The 17,770-nt window shown below is 34.8% G+C and overlaps 1 protein-coding gene across 3 annotated transcripts; it reads left to right on the top strand.

Moving 5' to 3' along the window:
• Positions 1–1,069: 1,069 nt before the first annotated feature.
• On the top strand, positions 1,070–3,288 carry LOC112776938 (thioredoxin-like protein YLS8). Of its 3 annotated transcripts, none has more exons than XM_072226449.1 (3): positions 1,070–1,208; positions 1,384–1,526; positions 2,668–3,288. In XM_072226449.1, the coding sequence occupies exons 2-3, from the start codon at positions 1,407–1,409 to the stop codon at positions 2,974–2,976; spliced, it is 429 nt and encodes a 142-aa protein (XP_072082550.1). In that variant the 5' UTR covers positions 1,070–1,208; positions 1,384–1,406; the 3' UTR covers positions 2,977–3,288. The 3 variants fall into 3 exon arrangements, with proteins under 3 accessions (XP_072082550.1, XP_025677002.1, XP_025677001.1); XM_025821217.2 differs by having other exon boundaries at positions 1,144–1,277; XM_025821216.3 differs by lacking the exon at positions 1,070–1,208 and having other exon boundaries at positions 1,265–1,526.
• The last annotated feature ends 14,482 nt before the right edge of the window (positions 3,289–17,770 follow it).

Here is a 17,770-nt window from a genome sequence, read left to right as displayed (position 1 = left end):
ATGATAAATTGATACCAATAAATTGTTACTGGTTTGTACATGCTTTTATTTTTTTCTGTTGTTAAATTTTGTTAAAGTTTCTTGATGATAAATTTTGTGCTCATTGCCTAAAGGAATACTTGTATCACATAGCTCACTACTAGTGCCTGCTGTTCGTGTTTGTTTTTTAGTTCATAAATTATCAAATTATATTGATTATTTTATGGCTCTGCTCACTACTGCTATGCTGTGTTGTACTCTGGTTTGTGTCTTCTTCGCTGCTGTGCTGTGTTTTTTGGCTCTCTGTTGTTCACTGCTGAGCATTTTTGTGTTTTATTAAGTCAATTAAAACTATGCTTTGGGCTTAATTGTGCTTAGATTGTTAAGTTAGTTAATTCAGCATATGTTCTGCTGTGCTGTTGTTGTGCTGATGTTTTTTGTTTTGTGATTTCTTTGCGAAGTGATGTGCTGCTAGAAACTGAATTGTTGTTGTTTTGTGCGTGTTTGTGTTTGTTTTACTATTTTGTGATTTAATTATGCTTAGATGGTGATTGTCTTCATGATTATTTATTTCAGTTATGTAGGATTTTGTGATTTCTTTGCATAGTGATGTGCTGCTGGAGATTGAATTGCTGCTTTTTGTGGTTATGTTTTACTGTTTTGAGACCTAATTATACCTAGATGGTGACAGTCTTCATGATTTGTTGATTTCAGTTATGTAGGATTTTGTGTTTTTTGCATAGTGATGTGCTGCTGGAGACTGGATTGCTGCTGCTTTGTGTTTTTGTTTGTGTTTTACTGTTTTTGTGACTTAGTTATGCTTACATGGTGACTATCTTTATGATTAATTGATTTTAGTTATATAGTGTCTTGTGATTCTTTACTTAGTGATGTGCTGCTGGAGACTGAATTACTGCTGTTTTGTTTTTGTGTGATTCAATTTTGCGTTTGTATTTAAATAAGTTCATAAGACTTTGGTTGATGATATTTATATAGTGTTTTAAATTTAGAAGACATCTTAAGATTTATATTAGACTAAAATTATGTTTTAGAATATTTATTTATAATTTATTTATTATTTTATTATAACGGTTTTTCCAGTTGAACCATAATTAAACTGGTTAGACCAATAAACCAGTAAATCAATAACTAGAACGGTTCGATAACCAGTTCGGTTTTCAGAACCTTGATCCAAGGTCATATCTTTGTTTCTGCAGCAGTTCTTCTAAGTACTGTACCCCTATCCATTGAGATACTCTCTCTTCCTCTGTCTTTGATTCTTATCATCTAACGAACTAGTAATTGCAAACCTCAAATTCTCTTATTATTATTTTATTAAAATTGTGTTAGTAATTTGATTTGGAAGGGGTTGGGTTGGGTTTGGTTGGTTTTCGTATGAATTAGGGTTTGTCGAAAGAAGAAAGGAGATGTCATACCTGTTGCCGCACTTGCATTCGGGATGGGCGGTGGATCAGGCGATTCTTGCGGAGGAGGAGCGTCTCGTTGTCATCCGCTTCGGCCATGATTGGGATGAGACCTGCATGCAGGTAATTCCTACCCTTAGGTTTTTTAACATTACAGTCTGGCTTGGATTGATTTTCGTGTATTGGAGTATAAAACTGAGTTGATTGTTGTAATAATGAGCTGTAAGTGTTTATCATCAAATATACACGTTTTATGAATTTTTTATGTGTGTATGATCTAGCCGTTAGTATTGCTTGAATTGGGATTCAATTCATGTGGTTTGATGTGGCTCATCAATCCAGCAGCAGTATAGATTATATGAAGGATTGTTTTCCTGTCACAACGACATAGCTTGAATCGTGCAGTGATTGCCGGTTTGCAATGTGTCCATGTGTTCTCTCGAACCCTTTACCTTTCTTTTTGGTCTCCCTCTCTCCATAAGACAAAGGAGAGACAAGGAGGATGCCTTATTGTGTGCCTGCAAATAAATGGTGTCCTATAGAAAGGAGGAAGAGGTTCAGAGGAAACTAAAAATGGCTGAAAAGCCAAACATCGGGTTTTATGGATAACTGAAATATAAAGAAAGACAAAATAACAGCTGACGAATTGAATTTCGAAACACAACTTTTTGCCTTCTCAAAAATTCAGGCACAACCCCTTTATCTGTGTTCCTTTATGTTGAATACCAATTCACCAGGTAAAAAGATAAAGAAAATTATAGTCAGTCTTTCAAATTGACTAATTTACTTTTTTGCTTAGACCGTTGATGAATTAGTTGAATTTAGGTGATTATACTGTTATATTAAAAGAAAGTTATCTTTTTTTGTTATTTAGGATGTGATTATGATTCAGCTCAACTCGTGGTCCTGAAAATAAGTTTGCAATTTGAATCTCAACGACCATGATCTGGCTTATTGAAATTGACTAATATTAGTAAATCTTATAAGACTTTTTATTCTTCAATGAACATCATGATGTTGGTTGAATGTCTACGAGTGTGCCTCAACCAACCTAGTTTTTGTATGTTTATCCCAAATTTTGTAATTTTTGTGTCTTTGCATTTGTGCCTGCCTTCCAGAATTCCTTCCAGAATGAAGATGTCGCCTTGGTTGATACATGTTACTTTGAAGTAGCATTATATTTAGATTACTATGACGAAACACCATAGAAATTGTAGCATGGTGTCTTGTCTTCTAAATAATAATTTGTTTTTTGCATGCTCAGATGGATGAAGTGTTAGCATCAGTTGCTGAAACAATAAAAAACTTTGCTGTAATTTACCTTGTGGACATCACGGAGGTTCCTGATTTCAACACCATGTACGAGCTCTATGACCCATCCACGGTGATGTTCTTCTTTAGGAACAAGCACATTATGATAGACCTTGGCACTGGAAACAACAACAAGATCAACTGGGCTCTCAAGGACAAGCAAGAGTTCATCAACATTATCGAGACAGTTTACAGAGGGGCAAGGAAGGGCCGTGGTCTCGTGATTGCCCCCAAAGATTATTCAACCAAGTACCGTTACTAAGCCTCACAAGCAAACATTGCTGCTTTCATTCTTGTAATCACCATATATTGTGCATCATACCTTGATGTTTCTGGATCTGTAAGACAATTCCTATGTTTAATGTTTTCTTCCAAAAACTGCTTAGCTGCTATTACCAGCAATATATGGTGTCTTTACATGTGAGTCTGAAATAAGCTTACATGTCTGAATGTGTTTTTATCATGTTAGCGTAGCAGTGCTCTGCTCTGGTAGCATGCAACGTGTTATTTGGCAAAAATTACAATAGGTGCTCTTATTTATAAATTATAATCTATGATTGCAACTTTCTCATTACAGAATTTTATTTATATTTTGAAGTTGATTATTCACCGTCTGTGGCCCGCGTATCAATTTGGCTCCTGAAATTCCACTTGCACTAATTTAAACCTCCTGATTGAATTCCGGACAACATACTAGTACTTTGGTTTATTTTTAACGTGAGTCAATAGTTGAACTACTGATGTGACACCATTACTGCCACGTGGCATCATCACTGAGCTCACATCATCATCATCATCATCTTTCTCATCCCTCTCTCCCTCTTCTTCCCCCACCTTCCGTCACCTCTCCCTCTCCTTCACCTTTCTCTCTCTTTCTCACCTTCCACCACCTCTTGCTGCAAGTTCCTCTGTCACCATACTATCTCCTCTAATCTCCTCCTATTTTCTTCTATTTTCACTGCCGCAGATTGGGAACACCTCCTTGCACACAAAATACACACATACATTGAAAAGGGAATTTCTAGTTACAACGGCACATAGTACCAAATATATTCACTAATAATATAATTAATCCGAGAGAGAGAGAGAGAGAGAGAGAGAGAGAGAGAGAGAGAGAGAGAGAGAGAGAGAGAGAGAGAGAGAGAGAGAGAGAGAGAGAGAGAGAGAGAGAGAGAGAGAGAGAGAGAGAGAGAGAGAGAGAGAGAGAGAGAGAGAGAGAGAGAGAGAGAGAGAGAGAGAGAGAGAGAGAGAGAGAGAGAGAGAGAGAGAGAGAGGTGTCAGCAACATCGGAGATGACAACGTTAGCTAAGTTCTTAACGCTGTGGAGAACTTGAATAATGAGCTAATTTACGGTGAATGCAACGGTGATGACGGCCTCCATAGGCTTGGTGTCATTGCCAATCGGAACTAAGACCTAGCAATTTCAAGTTTATATAGCACGAGTAAGTAAAAGGAGTAAGTATAAGACTTTGTTTGGATTGTTATAATTATTTTCTTACCTTTTCGAGAGGTTGAAGCCATTATTGGAGAAGTTAAGAGTGAGAAGCAAATGCGATTTTTGGGATGGATTGATGAGAGTTTAGGAGTGAAGTTAGTGAGAGGGTGAGGGAGCAATCGTAAGTAACACAAGATCAAGAAATGAGAGGTAAAAAACATCGTTGGAGGCAATGGGAGTGGTGACCGGTGTTGTGGCGGTGGAAGTGGAGGAAGAGGGGAGGAGATCGGATGAGATAGTATGGAGGCCGAGGAACTTGGAGCAAGAAGTGATGGAAGGTGAGAAGTGGTGGAGGGTGGAGGAAGAAGAGGGAGAAAGAGATGAGAAAGAGGATGATGATGATGATGATGTGGGTGAGTGATGATGCCACGTGGCAGTAGTGGTGTCACATCAGTAGTCTGGCTATTGACTCACGTTGAAAATTAATTGAGGGATTAGGAGAATGGATCCTCTCCATTTTTTTTAACACTTGAGAGAATAATGTATGATCTCTCACCTTTAATTTTATAAGTGGGACCAAAATTTAATAGGAGAGAGAGAATAATGAAAGGTAGATCCTACACTGGACACCATCCAATTTTTTTTTCTACTGGAGAGGATCCACTTCCGAGAGATTAGTATGTTGCCCGAAGTTCAATCTAAAAGTTTAGATTAGTGCAATTAGAATTTCAAGGGTTAAATTAATGCACGAACCAAATCTAAAGGACTACTTTACTCCAATCTTCATTTTTTGCCCTTTTTTTTTTTATTGGGATGATGGTTTCATTGAGGTAGTGCTTAGAGAGGGCGCCTCTTAATGACAACACTTAGATTAGTTCTCAAAATGAAATTGTATACATAGTTTTTAGTATCTTTAAGATCAAATAGTGGAATGATGCAAGAAAATAGCAATTTCATGAAGGCTTTTACTTTCGCATCAAGTTGAGTCAATTAATCAAAGGACGAAATTTTTAAGAGTTTAGTTAATATGCACATAACCATTTTACATCAAGTTTTCGGAAGTTGAGTCAATTAATCAAGGACGATATTTTTAAGAGTTTAGTTAATATGCACAGAAAAATTGTATAGAAAAAATATAGTTTAAATTTTTAGTGTATTTGTTGTTCAGTTATTAAAGTAAAAAATATTATAAAAATTAAAATAAAAAAACTAATAGTAACATTAGCATGTATTTTTAGAACATATATTAGCCAAAACTAAGCGTGTGCGCGTTTGCAAGATTTTGTTTTGGAGAGAAAGGAAGGGAAATAATGATATTTTCCTTCAATTACAAAACATCTGCCATCGTTATGTCAATCTTCAATTAACTTTTTTATTTTTTTTTTATTTTTCTTAAACAGAATAAATAATATAATTCTAAATACATGTTTGATGGTTAGTGGCCACTTGAGTATATATGTATTTGTTTGTTATTTGTTTTTTTTATAACTAATAAATTGAAAATTAAAATTTTTTTTTTAAATTTAACATTTATAGTTCATATATAAAATATTTATAATTATATATTTATAATAAGATTATTTTTTAATTTTTATTATTTTTAAATATTTTTTTATTTTTTAATTAAATTTTTTATTCTCTAACTCGACCACACTTTTATATATATAATTGATGTATAAATATTATTTTCAAAATATTTTTTATCATATAAAATTTATTAAAAATATATTTTGTTAAATCCAAAAGTAAAATATATATTTTTTTAATTTTAATGTAACAAATTTAATATGTTATTTGATGTAGACTGATTCACCAACAAGAAGGACTATGAAAAGAGTGAGAGAGAAGCTCAATGGACAAAGGATAAGCGCACAATGCACGGTCTTCATGTTAATAATTAATTCTAATGAATAAAAAATATTTATATTTTTTATATTTATATGTTTTATATTTTTAATTACCTAAGTTTGATTAGTTTTTTTTTTAACCAAAGATAGAAAGACTCGAACCCGCGACCTCTTAAGTGAGTATGAGAAGACTATGCCATTTGAGTTATAATTCATTGGCCTAAGTTTGATTAGTTTAGGTCTTACTAATATAAGTAAATATATAATGTGATAGGCATGTATTTAGAATTATATTATTTATTCTATTTAAAAAAAATTGAAAAAAATGAGAAGGTTAATATTTTCATGTATTATATATAATATTTTTAAAATATTTTGATAAAAAATTATATTATATAATAATATTTTTAACAAAATTAGTTAGTTAACAAAATTTTGAATATAATAATCTAATTATTTGTTAAGTAATATAAAATAAAATTTTAATTATTTTATATTTTTATGTTATAGTTTAGAATATCATTTTAATATTATAAAAATTATTTGCATAATAATTAATCTTAATGAATAAAAAATACTCATATATTTTGTATTTATATATTTTATATTTAATTATTTAAGAACAAAAGATTTTATTGTCATTTAAAGTCTTGTGTATTAAAGTATTGCCATTTAAAATATTTATTTATGTATTAAGATATTTTATATTTATTAGAGTTCATCAATACTCTTCTTTTATATTAGCCTGTAATTTTTATCTAATAAAATGTAATAATCTATATATAAACATGGTACATATAATAAACACATAATTGTTATGCTCATTTTATATATAGTTATATACCCATATTGAACATCATCAAAAAGCTCTTTTGATCATTATATTACTTTTTGAACATTGCCACCAAGGAATTTAACAAAGTAATATGCACCTTTAGATTACTTTTAATTTCAATATTCTTAGCCAAAATGATAGATTAAAATGAGAGAGATTATGTTTTCCTGGAAGGAGTACAAAATTTTTATTTTTACATTACTAGATAACCATTCATTTATCTTTTTTTATTATATTTTTTCTCTCTTCTTTATCTATATATTCTCTCTTCCTCCATAGTGAATAATAATTACAGTTGGAGGTTTATATAGAGTATAGACATACACACAGAAAGATAAGATTCATAATGATGAATTACAAATGAACAGTTAAGGTCAGCATAAGAGAAAGTGGAATTTTCCAATAAAAATGAATTACAAATAACATTCAAGTTTCCAAATGAGGGAAAATTAAGGAAAACAAAACCATTATTCAATCTAAAGAAATCAATCAATCTAAGATATTTTAAAAAAAAATTATAAAGAAGGGGAAACACAAGGGAACTATTGTGAGAGTGTATCCACATCCGCCAAAAGAAAAAAAAGCCTAAAGATTTAAAGAGTTATCACCATTTTTTTTTTTTTTTTGAAAGATAATCACTAATATTATTAGAATATAGAAGAGCCCAAATTGTCTAACTGGGATAGATTATAGAGATCTGTTGAACCTTGTTCCATGTTCCAGGTACATTGTATTTGGCATGTAAGAGCTAATTTAGTTAGAGTGGGCAATTAAGTTTTCATGCCTCTTTATATGAGATATTTGGCTAGTTCTAAAATTTTGCATGACATCTTTACAATTTGAGATGATAAGACCAAAATAATTGTTAGATCTATCTGTACTATTCAGAGCTTTTTTTTTTTTTTTGGTTTCCCACGGTATCCCCAACCCGACAGGTCAAGGACTAATCCGTTGTGGTACTGAGCTCCATTTAAAGGTTTGCCGTTGGCCAATGGGTTGCTGCATGCACAAGGCGGGATTCGAACCCTCGACACTTGCTTAAGCAGACTAGTGAGCTAACCACTAGACTAACCCAACTTGGTTTACTATTCAGAGCTTTTATTACCTCAATTTTGCCTCCCTCATCTTAAATATTCAAAATAGTTTCTTATAGGGCCAAAGTGAAGCCCAAACAACAAATATTTGCTTCAACCTCTTTCACATTCAAAGAAGAAGAACCAAGACAAAAAAAAAAAAAAAAGAGAACCGATGTAGGTATGTTTAGAAATGTATACGGTGGTTGGATACATGGATATGCCAAAAATCTGAATCTTCTATTAATATCTATCTATTAATCTATTAATATATAATAAGAGAGTAGTAGTAGCTTCATTGAATGACAAGTATATAGATTTGTTGAACGAGAAGTGTATAGATCAATATTTGACAAGTGGCAAAATTTCTCAACATGAAAAAGTATTAGGCGGGAGATTTATGAAGTTCAAATTCAAAACTATTTTGTCTAGCTTTGTTCCAACTATAGATCACTTTCAAAATCATTCTTTCTCGCTCTTATATTCATATATGTGTTTGTTTGTTCATCTAAATCATAAAAAAAAATTGAGAAGACAAAAATTTAATAAATGAGAAGAGAGGATCAGAGACAGAATTGAAGTTCTTAGTATGGAGGAGTAGGTAGCGTTGACAGGGGAAAGACTTTTTTTGGCGACGTTGCAGAGAAGAGAGGGTTAAGGGTGAGTGAGAGAAAGATAGAACGAAGCAGAGAATAAGAAAACACAACGGAAGAAGGAGAAGAGGGTGGCGAAGAATCGGTGTTCCTTGTAGAACAATGTCGCAACCGCTCCTTTGCCGGTGGCGGCAGGTGCTGCGAATGTGAAGAACCACTTCATTACAAGGTTGTTGTGCGTCGGAGATTTAGACCCTGTTGTTGATGCGAGGCACCGTGATAAACCCCAATTTTGTGGTTTATCTTGTGTAGAATTTGGAGTTTTATCAATATTTTCCGCACTTATTGCAATTTTTGTGTTTCTTTCCTAATTTTGCTTCATGGTTTAAAACATGCTTCTTTAACCCTAAAAACGCTATATTTTAGTCCCCTTCTATTACCATTCGATGCCATGATGTATTTGTTAAGTGGATTCAGGTTCTATAGGGCAAGGAAACATGCACAAGTGGAAGGGATAGGAAGAATGAAGCTTTGGAGAACTGGAGGCGACGCGTACGCATGGCTGACGTGCACGCGTGGATTGGTGGGGCAGTGACTGACGCGTACGCATGCTCGACGGGTACGCGTGGCTCGCAGAACTCAGATGACGCGCACGCATGACGCCCAGCACGTGACTTCATTCATGAATTCATCGCTGGCGATTTTTGAGGGGCTCCAAGCCCAAATCCAACTTGATTCTGCATGGAAAAGACCTAAGAATTGATGGAGGAAGGGGGGATCCAATCATTCACACCTTACACATAATTTTAGCTAGTTTTTAGTTCTTGTTTTCTAGAGAGAGAAACTTTTAGTTCTCTCTAGATTTAGTTTGTTTTTTATCCTCCTTTATTGAATTTCTGAATTGGGTTTTGTTAATTTTAGTTTCAATTACTTAATTTGAGTTCTCTAGTTATGATTTTGTTTAGATCTTGTGTTGAATATATGTTTTCTTGTTATTTTCCTTTTCTTCTCATTTTATGAACTTTGTGGATCTTGAATTTCTATTAGTGCATTGATGTTTTCTATAATTGATAGTGTTATTGGAGTTGTTTTCTATTGATAATTGTTAGTGGGTATTTGTGATTTCTAATTAATTTGCAATTTGAATATGTCTTTAGCTAGTGCATACCATGTGTTTGATGAAATGTTTCCTTTGATTATGTAGTAGTTTTCTATACTCTTGGCCTAGGCTAAGGGAATTGGGTGAACTTGAGTCATTGGATCTAATTGATTTGGTGATTTGAGAACCCTTAGTAGTCAAATTGATACCATTGACACTAATCTACTACTAAGTCAATTAGTAGTTGGATTAGGACTTATGAGTTGAAATTGATCAAGCCATTTGACGTACTTCAAGCATAGAAGTAGGCTTAATGAGCTTGGTTCCTCATAATTGTCAAGATATGGTTATTAGACAAGGATGGTGACCTCAATTCCTATGCCTAGTCAAGAGTTTTTTTTATTATTCATATTTGAAACCCAAAAATCCCAATTGCTCGATTCTTGTTATAGTTAGTTTAGTTGTTTTCTTAGTTCTAGAATAGAGGTAGATTTATATGTTCCCTTACTAGATTGAAATTGCTTATACTTGGCTTTAGTTGCTTTGATTTAATTCCTTGCCCTTTAAGATTTCTTGCATGTTAAGTTTAGTAGTTTAAATTCTTGTTTATGACTCCCAACCCCAGAATTCTAACAAATATTGATGCACATGTTTGCCCATTCTCTTGAGGACGACCCAAGACCAATACTCTCAGTTACTTTATATTGGGGTTGACTTTGTGACAACCAAATCAAAATTTGATCGATAGGATTATATGTTGGTTTAGGAGTATACTATGACAATGACATTGGTTTTCTATTGATAAAATTCTAGACCAACGATAATTGTACTCTATCAAATTTTTGGCGCCGTTGCCGGAAAATGGTTGCAATGTGTGCTTTGATATTGGTTATGTGAATATATGAATATTATAGATAGTTTACTTGCTTTCATTAGTTTATTTTTAGTTTAGATTTCCTTTAATGCATGAGCTATGACTTCTAAGTTGAATGACTCGGACTCAACCGAATTTCAGCTTAGCCGAGCTTGATCCCAAAATTGAAAGAACCCTGTTACGCACTCGGCAAGCTAGGCGGCGGTTGGATTACATGGCTAGTGCTTCGGCCTCTCTTGAGGAACCTTTCGAAACACTAGACGGAACCGAGAGTGACTTAGAGTCCACAACTTCCTCTTCTTCTGTTGGCACTACTGATACATCTTTGCATCCTACATGTGTAAACCACATGGAGGAGCCACGTAGGATTACCTTGCACGAACAAGGAGCATCGGATCTCATTCTTCAACTGTTGCAAGCTAGGTATCCGAATCTTGATCTGAATTTTGAGTTGAAGAATAATCTGATTAACTTGCTTCCTAAGTACCATGGACTACCGGGCCAAGACCCCATTAGGCATTTGAGAGACTTTGAAGTTGCTTGTTCTATGGCTCAAAGGCATGGTGCCGATGAGATTGCTATCATGGTTTTTGCTTTCCCCTTCTCTCTTGAGGAGTCGGCAAAAGAGTGGTTCTACTCCCAACTGAATGGGACCTATTGAGAAGAGAATTCTTAGATAAGTTCTTTCCGCCAGAGAAGACCGACTACATCCGGAAGGAAATTTCCAGTATAATGCAAAAAGACCAAGAGACACTCTTTGAGTATTGGACTCGATTTAAGAGGTTGCTGGAATCTTGTCCACATCATGGGTTAGACACTCACTTGCTCATTAGTTATTTCACTGGAGGTCTTTGTGCGGCGGATAAGAGATTGCTCACCGCCTCTAGTGGTGGTTCCCTTTCTACGAACAAGACGGCGGCGGAAGTATGGAGTTTGATCAATGATGTCGTCGAGGCTACCCAACATGTGAGGGTGAGGAACAATCCTCCCAAGAGTGTGGTGGAAGCACCTCCTTCTGCATCGGCTTTGACTAAAGTGCTTGAAGACATGACCACTCTCCTCACGGAGATTCGCAAAGAACAAAAGGCATTTCAATCAATCCAAGCCATCCAAGCCCCACCTCAAATCCTCCAACTTAAAGGACCTCCTAGAGTATGTGGGTTATGCTCTAGTACCGCACATTACACCGACCAATGCCATGAAGTCCAAGGAGATTACACTCTTGTGATAGCCAACGTGAACTACAACAACTGTCCACCCTATCAATCTCAAGACCAAAACAATTACTCTCATGGTAATAGTTCTAATCAAGGGTGGAGGGACAATGCCCAAGGAAACAACCACAATCAAAGATGGAACTAAGGCAACTCATCTTCTCATTACCACAACAACAACTAATATTCTTCCCAATATCACAACAATACCAACTGATGAGTGGATATTTTATACGCTTTTTGGCATCACTTTCATATAGTTTTTAGTAGTTTTTATTTAGTTTTTATTAAGTTTTTATAGGTTTTAGTGTTAAATTCATATTTTTGAATTCTACTATGATTTTGTGTGTTTTGGGCAATTTCAGGTATTTTCTGGCTGAAATTGAGGAGCTGGAGCAGAAGTCTGATTCAGAGACAGAGAAAGCACTGCAGATGCTGTTCGGATATGATCTGCCTGCATTCGGAAGAGCTTTTCTAGAGTTACAGACGTCCAAATAGAGCGGTCTCAATGTCTATGGAACGCTAACTTCCAGAGCTTTCCAGCAATATATAATACTCTATACTTTGCTTCGGATTAAAATGCCCAAAATTGGCATCCAACGCCAGCTTTCTGCCCCCTTCCAGGTGTCCAGCGCCTAAAGAGCAGAGCCCAGCGTCCAAAGGCCCAAAGAGGACCCCCTAGCTGGCATTCCAAGTGGGTCCCAGAAGTGGATTTTAGCACTAAATAGACTACTTTACCTTTACTAGTCATCTGATTAGTATTAAAAGTGTATTTTACATGATTTTCAGAGACATCATACACCATCCACATTTTACACTTTGTTTTGCCATCAGTATGAGTTTCTAAACCTCCTAGGTTGAGGGGGTGGAGCCCTGCTGAGTCCTATGAATTAATAAAAGTATTACTGTTTCTTTTCGATCTGTGTTTGATTAATTCTAAGATGTGTATTCGTTCTTCATCACTATGAAAGCGTTGAACTAGCATAAGGTTATCACATTCTACATAGGTTCAGAGTGTGTCTTTTATCGGACAATGATGAACCACCAGCTTGAATACACGTCTCTCAGATGGCTAATCCACGACTTCGTTGGGGACTTCTCGAAAAATCAGTTCAGCCGATTTACGGGGAGATTAGGGTCTCTGTGGTAGAGGCTAGAACCTAACGCGCTTCACCCTCAAGTAGAGATGGATCCGCACTAAACCTGGGATTCAGATCCGGAGGAGTATTGGCAGCTGCTCAAACCAGTGTCAATCACATACAACCTGCCATTGAAGAAATCACTCACAAGTAAGGTGAGCAGTAGTACTAGAGTTAATTCAGAAAGACAAAGCAACTCCAACTCTAAACTCTATTCCTATTATTTACTATTCCTAGCATATAATTCCTATCCTTATTTCAAGTAGAATAACAAGTACTTATACAAAGTTCCAAGCATAAACCTTCTGATTCTTCCTGACTAAGACCTGCAAGACAACCATTGCTTACTTCCAACCACAATCCTCGTGGGATCGACACTGACTCGCTCAGGTATTACTTGGACGACCCAGTGCACTTGCTGGTACAGCTGTACGAAAGTGTGGGGGATTCGTGCACCAAGTTTTTGGCGCCGTTACCGGGGATTGTTGAGTTTGGACAAACTGACGGATTGTCTTGCTCCTTAGATCAGGTACTTTATTTCTTGATCATTTTTAATTGAGTTTTGAGTCCTCTATTTTTATTTTCTTCTTCTTATTTTTTCGAAAAATTAAAAACCTTTTCAAAAATATTTTTTCTTTTCTTTGCTCAATTTATGTTCTTGTTGAGTCTTTGATTTTTGCAAGAGTATAACTTTGATTAGAGTCCTTTATTTTTATTTTCTTCTTCAAATTTTTGAAAATATTAAAAGCTTTTCAAAAATATTTTTTATTTTATTTGTTTAATTTTTGTTCTTAGTTTGAGTCTTATGTTCTTGTTCTTGTTGAATTTTTCGTGTTCTTGGTGTCTTTCTTTCTAAAAATTTTTAAAAATAATTTTTCTTTAGTTTAATCTTGTGTCAAGTCTTTAAGTTTGGTGTTTTCTTTTTATTTTTCTTGCGTTTTTCGAAAATTGTGTTTTGGTTTTCTAAAAATTTGAAGTTTAGTGTTCTTATTTTGTTCTTGAGTTGTTTGAGTCTATAAATTTTTGTTCTTGGTGTTCTTGTGAGCCTTCAAGGTGTTCTTGAGTCTTGCATGTGTTTTGATCTTAAAATTTTTAAGTTTGGTGTCCCTTGGTATTTTTCTCAAAATTTTCGAAAACCAAGGGTGCTAGATCTAAAAATTTTAAGTCTTGTGTCTTTTTTGTGTTTTTCTCTTTCATCATAAACTTCAAAAAATTCAAAAAATATCTTTTCTAACTAATTTTAACATAATTTTCGAATTTTTTTCATTAAAATTCAGATTTCAATTTTTAATTTTTATCTTATCATATCTTAGTTGTCAAGTTTTCAAAGATCATTTTTTTTTTCAAAAGTAAAAACCATATCTTTTTAAAAAAAAACTTATCTTTTTCAAAATCATATCATATATTTTTTAAAATTCAAAAATCTCATCTTATCTTTTTCAAATTTCAAATTTTTAATCTTATCTTTTTCAAAATCAAATTTCAAAATTTTATCTTTTTCTAATTTCAAATTTTAATTTCAAATCTTTTCTTATCTTTTCTTCTATCTCATTTTTAAAAATTCAAATCTTTTCTTATCTTATCTTATCTTTTATTTTTATTTTTTATTTTTATCTTTTCTTAATTAAATATCTTATCTTCTCTCTCTTATCTTTCAAAACCTCCTAACTAACTTTTCCCTCCTTAATTTTTGAAAATATCTCTCTTCTTTTTTAAAACTACCTAACTAACTTTTCTACTCTTAATTTTCGAAAACAATATCACTTATTCTCTCTCTTCTTTTTCAAAATTACCTAACTAACTCTCTTCTCTCTTAATTTTCGAAAATTTCTTCTCCTTCTCTCTCCTCTATTTTTTGAAAATTTAACAATTAAATTTTAAATTCTTTTTAAATTAATAAATAATTATCGAAAATAATTAAATAAATAAAAAAATATTTTAATTATTATTTACTTTTTCTATTTATACTTCTTCTCACATCTATATTATTCAACTCTACTTCCTTCTCTAGCTCTACCTCAACTTCTTTATCTTCTTTCCTTTCTTCTTTACATATCACTTGGAGCTTCTTGCCAATTGGCACAAAAAGATCTCTTGTGATTTGCTTTCCATCTTTCTTCTCAACTTTCATCCTCTCTTATTTACTTTTATCTACTATATCCAAGGTATTTTTTCTTCTACTTCTTTTATTTTTTTATTTTTATTTTTTATCTTCTTTTTCTTTCTCTACTTCTGACTTTAAAGAGGAGCTTCTTGTCTATTGGAAGTCTCTTTCTTTTCTTTCTTTTCTTTCTTCTTGTTTATGACCAAGAACAGGGATAAAGAACCCCTCTTGACTCCTGATCCTGAACCCGAGAAGACTCTGAGGAGGCGTTTATAACAAGCTAAAGCACAACACTCCAGAAGAAACCTTTCAAAAAGTTTTGAACAAGAAACAGAGGATATGGCCGAACCACAAGAGGAGCCTAGAAAGGTCCTTGGTGACTTCACCATGCTACATCTGACTTTTATGGTAGAAGCATTATTGTACCTGCCATTGGAGCTAACAATTTTTAGCTTAAGCCTTAGTTAGTCTCTCTTCTGCAGCAGAACTGCAAATTCTATAGACTTCCATTGGAAGATCCACATCAGTTCTTAGCAGAGTTCTTACAGATCTGTGATACTGTAAAGACTAATAGAGTTAATCCTGAAGTCTACAAGCTTATGCTTTTCCCCTTTGCTCTAAGAGACAGAGATAAGTTCTGGCTAAGTGCTTTCCTCCTCAAAAGATGGGCAAGATTAGAGTGGAAGTTCAAACCTTCAGACAAAGAGAAGGTGAATCCCTCTATGAAGCTTGGGAAAGATACAAGCAACTGATTAGGAGATGTCCTCCTAATATGCTCTCAGAATAGTCCCTCATAGGCGTGTTCTATGATGACTTGTCTGAGATATCCAAGATTTCCTTGGATAGCTCTGCAGGTAGATCTCTCCACTTGAAGAAAACACCTGCAGAAGCAAGAGAGCTCATTGAGATGGTTGCAAACAACCAATTCATGTACACCTCTGAGAGGAATCCTGTAAACCATGGAACCTCTCAGAAGAAAGGAGTTCATGAAGTTGAGAGTCTGAATGCCATCCTGGCTCAGAATAAGATCTTGACCTAGCAGGTCAACATAATCTCTCAACATCTCACTGGGATGTAAACTGCACCTAGCAGTAATCAGGAAGCTTCTCTTGAAGAAGAAGCTTATGATCCTGATCAACCCACCATGGAGGAGGTGAATTACATGGGAGAACCCTATAGAAAAACTTACAATCCTTTATGGAGGAACCATCCTAACCTCTCATGGAAGGATCAATAGAAACCTTAACAAGGTTTCAATAACAACCAAGGTGGTAGGAACCAGAATAGGTTCAACAATAGACCACCATTCCCGTCTTCTCAAGGGAATATGGAGACCTCTAAGAAGAGCCTTCTGACTTAGCCACTCTAGTCTCTAGCCTCACTAAGACCACTCATAGTTTCATTAATGAAACAAGATCCTCTATTAGAAATTTGGAGGTACAGGTTGGTCAACTGAACAAGAGGATCCCTGAGATTCCTCCTGACACTCTTCCCAATAATACTGAGGTTAATCCTAGAGAAGAGTGCAAGGCCATAACCATGGATGTTGAGGCCGAATTGGAGGAAAATGGGAAGACATTGAACGCTAATAAAGAAGCCTTCACTGGGTTATGAGCGGATATTTATACGCTTTTTGGCTTAGTTTTTCATATAGTTTTTAATAGGTTTTATTTAATTTTTATTAAGTTTTTACAGGTTTTAGTGTTAAATTCACATTTTTGGATTCCACTTTGAGTTTGTGTATTTTTGTACCTTTTCAGGTATTTTCTGGTTGAATTTGAGGAGATGGTGCAGAAGTCTGATTCAGAGACAGAGAAAGCACTGCAGATGCTGTCCAAATCTGACCTGCTCGCATTCGGAAGAAATTTTCTGGAGCTATAGAAGTCCAAACGGAGCTTTCTTAATGGCTATGGAAAGCTGGCTTTCAGAGTTTTCCAGCAATATATAATAGTCTATATGTTGTTTAGGATTAGAAGCCCCAAAATTGGCGTCCAACACCAGCTTCCTACCCTTTCTGGCATCCAGCACCCAAGGAAGCAAAACCCAAAGCCCAGAGATGACTCCCTAGCTGGCGTTTCACATCCAGAAGACCCTATAGCATGTGGATTTCATCAAGCTTAGTCCAAAGACTTACCAAGTGGGCCTTAGAAGTGGATTTTAGCACTAAAAATACTGTTGTACCCTTACTAGTCTTTTATTTAGTATTTAAGGGATTAGATCCATGTAATTTAGATCATCATCAACACTTTTTCATAACTTTTCTCGTTATTTTGATTTTCACCATTGTTATACACCTCAATATGAGTTTCTAAACTTCTTAGGTTGAGGGGAGGAGCCTTGCTGAGTCCTATGAATTAATAAAAGTACTATTCCTTCTTCTTCGATCTGTGTCTGATCTATCTCTAAGATGTATATCCCAATCTTCATCGTGATGAACAGGATGATCTGACAAATTAGATTTGTTCATCACACCAAGACGAACGTGCCTGACAAACACCCGCGTCTAGTTGGGTTCATGTGAGTACTTGGCCGGAAAGCATGAACCAACAGCTATGGATTTACATCTTTCAGACGGTTAATCCACGATTTTGTTGGAGACTTCTTGAGACACCAGTTTAGCTGATCTCCGGGGAGATTAAGGTCTCCGTGGTATAGGCTAGATCCAAGAAGCAGTGTTCTCTGATCCGAAAGATTTTACCTTGTCTGTGGAGTTTTGAGTAGGATCGCCAGGAGAATGAATGATCACGGTACCTGACATTCATTCTGTAGCAGAGGAGATCAATGACCACGGGCAATGGCTTTGATCACTTACAGCCTGCCATAGAAGAAGATCAGTCACAAGC

This window comes from Arachis hypogaea, chromosome 19 (genome assembly GCF_003086295.3).
Source record: "Arachis hypogaea cultivar Tifrunner chromosome 19, arahy.Tifrunner.gnm2.J5K5, whole genome shotgun sequence".
NCBI classification, from domain to species: Eukaryota; Viridiplantae; Streptophyta; class Magnoliopsida; order Fabales; family Fabaceae; genus Arachis; species Arachis hypogaea.
This window is presented reverse-complemented; position numbering and strand designations above follow the sequence as displayed.

Excerpts from the sequence above, each read along its gene's own strand:
- LOC112776938 (XM_072226449.1), top strand. The coding sequence starts at position 1,407 with ATGTCATACCTGTTGCCGCACTTGCATTCGGGATGGGCGGTGGATCAG. Across the intron at positions 1,527-2,667 it reads GGGATGAGACCTGCATGCAG|ATGGATGAAGTGTTAGCATC; the intron begins GTAATTCCTACC and ends TTGCATGCTCAG.